At 40.3% G+C, this 11,147-nt stretch overlaps 2 protein-coding genes across 10 annotated transcripts in view; both read right to left on the reverse strand.

Annotated features, from left to right (window-relative positions):
* Positions 1 to 4,419, reverse strand: part of limk1a (LIM domain kinase 1a) — a 49,675-nt gene extending 45,256 nt beyond the window's left edge. Inside the window, exons 1-2 of the mRNA XM_035680645.1 lie at positions 4,163 to 4,419; positions 794 to 893 (exon numbers count right to left, since the gene is read on the reverse strand). Of these exons, the coding sequence (XP_035536538.1) occupies positions 794 to 893; positions 4,163 to 4,220 (158 nt within the window). The 5' untranslated portion in view covers positions 4,221 to 4,419. The remainder of the gene's footprint in view (positions 1 to 793; positions 894 to 4,162) is intronic.
* Positions 4,420 to 5,708: 1,289 nt separating this feature from the next.
* The window catches only part of elna (elastin a), a 49,225-nt gene continuing 43,786 nt past the window's right edge, over positions 5,709 to 11,147 (reverse strand). For 8 of the 9 annotated variants that reach the window (XM_035680491.1, XM_035680490.1, XM_035680487.1 and 5 more), the window contains 5 exons: positions 10,754 to 10,792; positions 10,194 to 10,262; positions 8,608 to 8,643; positions 7,455 to 7,532; positions 5,709 to 7,321 (listed from right to left, as the gene is read on the reverse strand). In XM_035680491.1, coding sequence (XP_035536384.1) covers positions 7,275 to 7,321; positions 7,455 to 7,532; positions 8,608 to 8,643; positions 10,194 to 10,262; positions 10,754 to 10,792 — 269 coding nt within the window. In that variant the 3' untranslated portion in view covers positions 5,709 to 7,274. Of the gene's footprint in view, positions 7,322 to 7,454; positions 7,533 to 8,607; positions 8,644 to 8,663; positions 9,744 to 10,193; positions 10,263 to 10,753; positions 10,793 to 11,147 lie in introns of those variants that run through there. The other variant, XM_035680488.1, reaches the window with a different exon arrangement.

Consider the following 11,147-nt stretch of genomic DNA (forward strand, 5'->3'; position numbering starts at 1 on the left):
CACTAGAAGGATGTTTTCAAATTCATCTGCTGGAAGTGGAAAGTTTCTCTGTTTAAGGGATGGGGCCTACGAGCATGATTTGTGACATCACAACTAGTCAATCCTGGTGTAGTATGCAGTTTATAAGTGTGATGTAGAAACTAGAAGCCACCAGTGCTCAAACACTGAGAATAGACTACAGTGACGTAGGAGACATCTTGTGTCCAACAGGGACAACAAGATTTGCATATTCATAGATTATGTAACTTCTAATGAGGTAGAAGGACTTTTAATAAGAAAAATTATACTTTTTTTGTGTAAAATTGGAACATTGCAGACACACATTATTGTTCCAAGCAGATGATTTATATATTTATATGTATATACGTCTTAATATAGGCCTGGAGGAGATATTTAATATTTAATGTGCAGATTATTTTACAGTCTGAAAATAATAAAAAAAATCTTGCTTGTCCAACAGTCTAAAAGCAGTAGTTATTCCATTGACTATCATCTAGGACAAGGAATGCATAAAATCCTCACATTTGAGAAGCTAAAGTCAGCAATTGTTGATTGATTGGAAAAATGAATGGGATTATTTATCGATTACCAAAACAGAGTCCAATCAAATGTAATTTGATACCTTTATTGGACCGCTGACAGTAGAAACATGACAGGAAAAGAGGGGAGAGAGAGATGGGGGATGAAATACACTCATGCATTCATTCATCCACTCCAGCGCCACCCTTTACAGACGTGAACTCGTGAAGTTTTTGTTAACGTGTTGGGCGTGGTGAGTTTGTGTTGAACATACCTGAAGCAGACAGTGTGCCAGTCAGTGTTGAGGGCCTGGAGGTACTGGTCATCGTAGATCCGCTGTTTGCATCCCGCACAGACGGGCAAACTTCCTCCAGCTGCAACAACAGTAACACACAAGGTCAAAGGCTGCACTGACACCCACCACTTTATAGCTCATTATGCATAAAACCAATAAAAGTTCTTTGATGAGATGTAATAATTTACTGATGTGTGTTTGCATGAGACTGTTATCTCCGTCATCGTATCGCCTCCAATGCAAATCACCACCGCTGGTTAATAACACTCACTGAAGCTCCAGATATCAAACACACATCACAGAGGCTCTTCATCATCACCACCACAGACAGCCGACTGGCAGTTTTAATGAGAGTATTACTCAGCAGGGTGTAACAACTGATTTGTTACATCACAACGCTCGATGGAAACCCTTCAGTATTTCGTATCACATCGTGATATTTAGTGAATTAGTGTAAACATTTACACTATTTCACTTTTATTAATGAATCTAGTGACGTTTTGGCTAACGACCACTGAACTAAATAGTTCAAGTCTAAATTCTAGTCAAAGTAAGATGTAATAGTTATTTTTTTATCTGCTACCAGGGCTGCACAATTAATCGAAATATTATTGAAAAGATAAAATATGTATATAATATATAAGAAATGCATTATATTACAGTACTGTAGTGCTGTAGAGATGCCCTGAAGTACAAATCTTGTTCTCCAGATGTAAGAAAACATGTTTGTTTGGTACAGACCCCAATAAGTCATCATGTTTTTAATAGTTTTTTTCAATAAAAATTAATAAGTAATATATAATAAAACAGTTTTTAGGTACCACAGAGTGCAGTAATATTACAGGAAGGTTTTAAAGAGATTTTGGTGTCAATGGAGCCAGAAAAGTTTTCTTTAAACTTTCATATTTAACAGTTATGCTCAAAAGTGCCAACAACACACTTCCACTTCTTTTGAAGAAACACAGAAACATTTGTTTTAAATAGATAAGTTTCTCCTTCAACTTGAACAGAGTTTGATAAGAACTGTTTGCAGAAGATGATCCTCTCATTCTCTAATGAGGAAAATGGTAATTACAGTAAAAAGCTATTTCGTAGAGTTGGAACAACTAATTCTGTAATGCATTAAAGTGAGAGCAGCAGTGTGTGTGTGTGTGTGTGTGTATGTGTGTGTGTGTGTTTTCTGCTTATGTAAATCTGTTCATTGGAAAGGACGAAGTGACGGCTAGATACCACAGATATATTTGATGCTGTAGCTCATTTGCCTGAGAATACATCACAAGCCCTTCACATCCTGAACAGGAGGGGATGAGGCATCGAGATGTAAAGACAAATATAAACCCGGCGGCCAGTTGGTGATCCTTTTTTCTGTTCGCAAATGTGCGTTTGTTTGATGTCAGCAGGACTGCTGAGTTTCTTGTTCTCGAATTCATGAAACCTGGAAACGTCTACAAGTTCTCAAACTGCCTGAGATCCTGAACCTGCTGTGCTCTTTAAAAATAAAAGCCCCTTTGTCACATTAGAGTAACAGTAACTGCACGTTGTCACCTTTTTAAACATAAAACCAGATTTTATTTCAACAGAATGAAACTTTCAACATCTGAACAGCTCTGGTAAACATCAGTCAGGTTACTATGACAACGCATTAACCACAATAACAATGGGGTCGTTATTATTGGCGATAAATCTGTAACTGAGAAGTAAAACATACCAATCGATCACATATTGAACTTATTACATTTACAGTAACATTCACCTGCTTGTCATCAACTCAAATACAAAACAAGTCAAGTTAAATCAGTTCCAACAAAGTCACCTCTGCCTCCTGCAGCACAACATCTGGATATCGGCAACGGTGTATAACCAGTCTGTTGAGGTTGTATCACAAGAGAAGGTACCGTTGCGGCTCTCATTATTCGTTTCAGCTTTCAAATTCGGATTTGAAAGCTGTGTTGGCAGAGGTTTAGTGCGGTCGGCTCATTACTGTAAAGCCTGAACGAGCCGCCCTGCTGTAGTAGTTTTATTGATCATATTGGGTCCTAGTCAGGTCTGATTTGTGCTGATACCTTTCCTCTCCTCTCACTTCAACTCATTTTTTTTATTATGGAGCATTTCTCTCCCCCGACACTGGAGTGTCCTCTTGAACTCTGCTGTCTGCAGAGGTCTCAGAGGGGACACTAATACCTCAATAAAAGGCCCACAAACACACAGTTCATAACCTGAGCAGGTACAGGACCGACCGCCTCACCACTCCCAACTCATTCCTCACAGAAGATTGCAGCAGTTCCTCCTACAGATGAGCCAAATCCACTGCAATGCAAAGTGAGTCATCACTTAAAAGGTCTGTTGTTAAGTTCGACTACAGTTGTTGTACTGATCAGCAGCAGGATAATCACACGGAGCGTACAGTATCTCTACATGTACACACAGTAACATCACAGCTCAGAAGTATTACACAATGATAAACAATGTTTTCAACCAAAGCTTGTCCTACAGCTACTGTTCTCAACCTTTATAAACAACATCTACATATTTCCTTGTTTTAAAGTCCCGGAAAAGTAAAATAATAAAGTAATTTACAAGGAAGATTAGAGATTAATCTACAAAAACAAAAACAAGCATTAGATTGCGTGGCATGACTGTGATTATTTTATTGATTCCCTCCCTCATTTATCTCTCACTGTGCTGTAAGGGAGGTTGATTTCTTCATTTAATGTTCCTTTCAACAAACTAGAATAAAGTAAAAAGCTGTTATCTACTGATTGCTATTATTAAATCTATACCAGCCATACACAATCATATAGAGGAGGAAAGTTGGGAGGATTTAAATTATTAGAAGTGCAGCTGCAGATCAAGAAAATGCCCCCTAATAATGTTCAACTTTGTAGGACCTTTAGATTATGTTGCACCTTATTATTGGTGTTATTTTGCACGAATCACCCTGCAGAGTCTTCATTTTATCTTATTAATGTAACAACCTGTCTATAAGCATAATATATTTGGCTATCTTAGAAGATTGCTTGCAAATGAGCCCTGTGCATGGCCTCGGGGGTGAACACTGCATCCAAACATAACGGGTGCATCAACTCGGAGAGAAAATATGGCTTCAGTTGCAGCACAATATGGACATCCAGCCTGACGCTCCCTGCAGATACACCGATGCCACACTGTTGTCTGCTGCATGCCTGACAATAAAATGCACACCCAAAGTAGGAAACCCAAGCGCAGAGCATGCTGTTTACAGCCGCTTTCGGTGGAGCATCCTCTTGTGTTTGGAGCATCTGCTGCCTCTGCATCTCCCGCCCAGCCGCATGCAGCCAGCGGCTTCCTCACACCCAGCAGGCTCCTTACCTTCCTCCTCTCCCATGCGTTCGTCCTTCCAGGTGCAGCAGAGCAGCATCAACCTCATTCACTCTCCGACACCGAGCTCCGGGAGAGAGCCAGCCGCCTCTGGTCGACAGATAACCGGTGTCCGACCACCACCGCAGCCTGCCCCGGCAGTCGTGTTGCTGTGCGTCGGTCGCTCCCTGCGGCGGCCCTCACAGCTTCCTCCTGCCTGCACGTTTCTGCGGCGCTTCATTCAAGAGAGCTGTTGACCAATGAGGCTGCTGAGCCGGGGAGAGGAAGAGACGGTCGGCCAACCAGCAGCACTCCCCGGTTAATGAATGCGTTTCTTCGGGGGAGGGGTTAGGAGGGAGGCGGCAGTAGACCCCACGGTGGATTCAGTAATTACAAAATAACTCATAGTTTAGTCTCATTTATATTCCGGCTGTGTCAGTTTCAGCTAGAAAAGGCGACATTTCTTCTAGGTTAAGATATGAAAGCAGATGATTTTGATAGAGCGAAAGAGAAAACGTGGTAGAAGTGTTAAAAAGTAGATATAAAAGCAGTTAAAATGTTAAAGAATAGTTATAAAAGGAGCTGAAAAGTGTGAGATGAAAGCAGTTGAAATGTCAGTTCATGTGTACTTCAAGCAGTAAAATTTCAGCTGCAGTGGAAATGATGATGCAGTGTGATGGAGTAGCTGAAGAGTTAAGTAGTTGAATCTTTAAGTGCAAGGCTGGTCAGCTGAAAATGTGAGATTTTCTACATTCAGACACACAATGCAACAAATATGGAGGAATAAGTTAAAATTGTAATTATGTATAAACATTTATTTGGGTCTTGAAATCAATATTTAAACACAACACGCAGTCAGAGGACAGTCACTCCCAGAACTGTCTATGTTCCCAATAATTGGTACCAAGTTACCTTCTGGTGGTGACTTTTTATAATTACAGCATGTCAGACATCTCCTTTGGTCTAGGTGGAAATGTTTGTGAAAGGTAGTTTTATTGAAATATACTGTATGTATACCAAGAGAGAAACGTAGCATTATACTGCAGTTCCACAGTGACACTGTCCGACATTATTAGACTAAAGGTCGTAAACAACAGTGTGAGCTACTTCTACAGGACGCAGATCATGGGTCAATAGTTCTCCCAGGAGATCTTCAGAGAACAGCAACATGAGTTCATTATTTCCAGCTGGCACAACAAGAACACAGTTTGTAGTCACCACTGAGGCGAAATGTCTGCCCTTAATCTGGGTTTGTTGTCATCACAATGAAGAGCTCAGCCAAATCACACATACCAGATTTTAAAAAAACACTAAGTCTGATTAATTTTGCCCAAAGGGAGAGACAATAAAGATTTGGCAGAACTGAAATGTAGCAAAGGTCCCAAATGTACCAAAAGTAGTCAGGACTTGAGCCTGAGACATCATCACTATGTGGTATGTGGCAAACTGATCCACCAGGACACCCTAGTCCAGGTGGTTTTGATCAACTCACAGCACAAGCTGCTGCTGCTGCTGTGGAATGCACTTAAAGAGAAAAAATAACACAGAAAGACACAAATTCTTTTAACACATTTTATTTTGTTATTTAATGAAGCAAATAAAAATGCCGGGATATCCGGGAACAAGTCACATGTGTGTCGTGGAAATATAAAAAGTGCAAAACCACACTGTTCCTCCTTATAAAAACAGTTTTAAATAAAGATGAAGAGTATCCCACGGCACATAAGACAAGGTCTGACCCAGCGAGGCTCACGGACATTCCTTACTCAGCACAGAGTGGAGGAACTGAAGCCAGCTAACATCAAATTAGTACAACATACAGTACACAATTACAGAAAGAGATGGGGTCACTTGGCAACAGCGCTCATGAACCTTTGGTCAGTAAGCCATTTTTAAAAGCAGCTCAAGTAAATGAAGAACAATGGGAGCTTGTGCCTCACATAAACACAGCCATTAAACAAAGTCTTATTCTGTATTACAATTCTAAACAGTGAATAAATGCAGAAGGAAAGTTTTTGTTTTATGTTCACACGTTCCTGATAACAATAAAGCTATGAGTCAAAGCATGGTGCAAAAAGTCTTGAATAATCACAAGTTACATAAATGTAAATAGCTGCTGCAATGAGACTAAACATTTGAAGCAGACTAAAGCGCTCTATCCCAGACTTTAGGACAGTGACACATCATCAAACATTCATACATACACAATGTACATGCCACAGTATCTGAAATACATTTGAATCTACTTGGAGCTAAAAGGCAACACTCCTTTCCCTTTTTTCAAACATCCCATAATGAATCAAACACTTTTTTGATTGTCTTCAGCATACCCTTCCTCAGAGCAGAAACTGCTCTTCATACATCACAAGTCTGGCAACACTAAAAATGCTGAGAAAACTGAACTGCATAGCAACCAGAATCAGCAAAGTTACTGAGAGCAGATGGGTTGGTCAGAGCCCCAATTCCCGCTGCTTTATACCCAGCAGGTCTAAAAATAGCAGCGGAGAAGACAGGGAGCCAGAAACGATGCTGAGATTGGCCAGATTTCATCAGTTTTTGGACGAGCCCGGACCGACCCAACCCTTGTGTCGTGTCAGAGAGGTGACAAGCTCTGCACAGCGAGGTGAGACAGTGAGGACTGTAACACAGCGGACAGTTCACCTTGCTTTAGGATTAAAACCGTAAGGGAAATCATTCATAGGTCACATTGCCAGCCGATGGTTCAGACAGTCTTTCGCACAACAATACAACCAATATGCACACACACACAAACACCCACACACACACACACACACACACATTTATGCACAAGAACAACAACATGTGACACAAACACACTCTTTGAATTGTGAGTAGGCTGGTGCAGTACTGGGAGTTAAAGCTGATTAACTTGACCACATTAATGGTTAATGGCACCATCAATAACATACGTCACGTCAGAATAAATTCGGGGTCGGTGGGTTTGTAGGTTTGTATAAAAACAGACATTGAAGTCAAGTAAGTAAAAAAAAAAACCCATCTTTACATAATTTCTAATGGGGTTTGTTTGCATATAAAATGTACATTCTAGATCATGCAGTAGCACCATGGTTTCTCGAGGTCACTCTGGATTTCAAGAGATCCTCTACTTCCTCCTCCCACAGTATTTGCCCTGGCATCCCGCGACGCCACCTGCAGCGAAGACCAGCAGAATTACAATTAAGTCTTTTCTAAGCTGGACATAAGTTCCCACACATATCTGTAATATTTGTGATGTAGTGGGCTTCTGGAGTAAGAAAAAAGGTCAAATATATAAGTCTTTTACCTCTGTAGATGCCTCCTCCTCCTCCTCCTCCTGCACCACCGAGGAAAGCCTGCAATGGGCCGTACTTGGCTGCTTTAGCTGCAAAACAGGAACAGGAACAGCCAGTGAGATGTGTGTTGTTTACTTTAACCAAAAAAGCTCTTCTAGTGCTCTGCTGGTAAAGCTGAGTGAAGCAATCCATCCATCATATATATACTGCACTTACAAGCCTCTCAAAGAAGCTGTTACACATTAAAGACAATGGGCCTACTGATACCTCTCTTCCTCTACCACTGAACCAAACACAGGTGCTGTGGATGAAATGATTGACGAAGGTGGCAGATACAGAACAACTCACACGTTTGAAGAAGCTAGTAAGTAGCTTGAGTTAAGATTATTTTGTATTTATATTTGGGAATTGTATTACACTTTACAAGTCAGAATTAGATTAGTCAAATTGTGACGTGAAAGGGACATACAGTCAAAGGCTTCCCTATGATGTGAAGTTCAATTATCACTCCAGTCCATAATTTGCACTGCTGGCAGTTATAAACCAGACTGCAGACTGTTTGACTGGCTCACAAAAACATCTTACAGGCCAATAACGTCAGGGCCAACTGGTTGTTAATGGAGAAACAACAGATTTCGTATCCCTGTGACATCTGAAATGAACAGGATTAGTTTAATTCATTTATCTTTAAACTGAGCCATCATTCATTTGGCAGAGAGAATTGATGATATCCTATTCAAGATTAAACCATTTACTTTCTTTACATTTAAACACATCATCAAAGGTAAGGTCATCAGTAACTCAGACACTGCAAGAGTTCAAACCAGTAAAATGTAGTTATCTAAGAAACCAGGCGTGCTTTCCTTGAAATAATCCAGCTGGCAGTAATCTCAGATGTTCAGGAAAACGCAGATTAGTATGTATTCATACTGGTTGTGCCGTGCCATCTGCACCGACAAGCACACACAGTACCAACCCACATTCCACCCTTTTCCAATCTCATCCAAATAATCTGACATGTTGCCATCCTCTGCCAAAGAACAGAGAGAGAAATTGGAAAACGGGTTGAGGTGCAGGGGACTCTTGTATGACTGAGATGACTTATTATCCCTTCATAATGTGGTGTGGTGTGGGTGCGTGGAGAGACGTGAGGAGGTTTGGTACCTTGTTGAGGAGTCAGTGGGGCGGGTACATATCCACCTAGACAACATTAAAGATGAAGACAAATGAAGAGATGAGATGGTGCCATTAGCACTAATGCTAAATTGAAACTATGGATCTGTCACAGTGGTTGATATATGTGTGTCCTGGCGGGAAAACCTGTCGACATTAGAGTAGATCACATGGGAGGCACTTAGAGCTGAAGCTGAGCTGTCTCATCCAGAGATGCTCTCTCAAGTAACCAGACTTGCACACAAAGTAATGTTTTCTTGTCTGTATTTCGCCTTTAAAAGACACAGATTAGTCATCATAGTTAAAGCTTAATGGAGGGAAAACACTTTTAGGTTTTGCTCACGTATGCTGCTGAAAATTAAATAAAGTAAGTTTTGACACCTTTAATTTTCTTCAGATGTATTTTGTAAGTAGGAGAAAGATTGCATTAAACATCCATTTTATTGTAATTTGTTTCATTGTCCAATAATAATAATCCAATTAATCTCTCTAATGTAATTGGGTGCTCAGAGGAGAAAAATGCAGGTCGTCGTCATTCAAATACAATTAAATTCCATTATTCAAAGTCAGCATCCCATGTGTGTTAACAAGCTGAATGTGAGAAATTAAATATAAATTAATTAATGTTAAAATTGAAAAACCCTCAATTCCATTCTGCTCAAAGGAATCAAGTGAACATCAAGTATTTTTGTCAATAAATTTGTGTCATCAGAAATGTATGTGTATTTATGAGCAAATCTAACGCAGGACTTTTCAAGTTTAATGTGAGATGTACAGTATTGAGGTTACCCAACATATTTAATAGGAGATCACACAGAAACCCACATAGTGGAAATGTGGAGAAGCTGGGGTTGCATTGAGTTTAGTCTGGCATAAAGGGAAGGAGAGAAGGGGGACAACATAATGGCAAATGAGCCTTAAACTAATTTTCAACAAGTGGTTTCCTTAATCGGATGAGAAGAATCTTAACAAATTGGGGCAAGGTAAGATTTCCTGTCACTGTGCACAAGTTTTCTCTCCCTTTCTTTATGCTCTCAGCTCTAAAGGGGAAGGCAACGGGTCAGTTTTCCTGTCCTTTCATCACACCGTGTTACCTGGCTGTTGGCAGCTGGGCATTAATCTGCCTCCTGATCCGGAAACAAGGATGAAAAGTTTAAGAATCGTCTGTTCTCTTAATCCTCGTCTACGTGGAGGCAGTTTGGATGCCAGCTAACGTATCTGAGAGTTAAAGTTTGGCTTCCAGAAGCAGGAAAAACAGTTACGACAATCTATGAATGAAAAGGGCTTAAAAACCTAAAGCCTATTTTCACAAAGCAGATCATAAAACAAAACAACATTAAACTGAATCAAATATTCACACACACACATCCTACTACTGTCTTCTTCTCTTGTTTCCACCTCTATAACATTAGTGGCTCTATTCTGTTGTTCTTTTCCACTGATTTATGACTGATGAACAACACAGCACGCTGTTTACCATCAACACAAATATAATGTGTGGTGTATTTTGTATCTATCCGTCAGATCCTCATCAGCAAAGTGAAAGTTTAATCATCTCCATTGTACAGTACTCTTACCTTGGTTGTACTGTTGGGGGTAACCTCCTCCGTAACCTCCTCCATAACCAGGTACCACAGGAACCGCACCTGGAAAATGAAAAAGCAGTAACCATGGAGAGTGTAAAGCGAGAATATTTGTAAATAAACAACATAGTAACAACTTTAATATGACAAATTGACCTAATTTGCCAATAATAATTCTCCATTTGGCAAACTGTACTGGTTATTAAAGCATGTGTGGAAGCATTTCACACAGAGATATCTGTGTGCCCACTGGCAGAAGGATTAGGGCCATGGGTCTTAATGAGTAGCCTGTACAGTGTCTGTAGAGCAGTGGGAGGAGGCTGCTGCTGTGTGATTACACTCATCCCTCACTGATGAGCAGAGGAAGAACAGGAGGAGGAGGAGGAGGAGGAGGAGGATCAGGACGACAGGCTAGATCAACGGTTACACTGCACCAAGTATAAAGTGTGTTGTGGACAGTTGAAATAAAGTGTGTGCCATATTGACCCATTATTGTGCATTTTTTATTAACTCCAAAAACAGAATATATTGAACAAACACGTGGTGATCCTCACCTGGCTGATATCCTCCACCACCTCCAAGATTGCCGTAGCCTGTTAATAAAGAAGTCATCGTGATTATGTGTCTGTTCTCATGGTTTTGTGTGCAGTAAGTACAATTATGACCAGTATTTTTGTGCCAGGTGTCATCCCTTGTCCCGTCTCCCACATATTGAGACAATGTCCCACATTTTGATTGTCAAATCAAATCACCGCTTTTCTAAAATCTGTTGTTTATCCAGTGGCTGTGTTTGAAGATATCACAGACTATCACAGAAACGTCAGCTTCCTTTAATGCTTACTGTATTTACTTAGTGTGGGAGTTGGTAAAGTTGCATTCAAATAAACCCGGTTTGTTAAGTTTTTTACATGGTAAAGGCCTAACATGTGTAGTCTATTGTGTGCTACT

The sequence above is a fragment of the Morone saxatilis genome, unplaced genomic scaffold (genome assembly GCF_004916995.1).
Source record: "Morone saxatilis isolate NCDOM2014 unplaced genomic scaffold, NCSU_SB_2.0 Contig8, whole genome shotgun sequence".
NCBI lineage: Eukaryota > Metazoa > Chordata > Actinopteri > Moronidae > Morone > Morone saxatilis.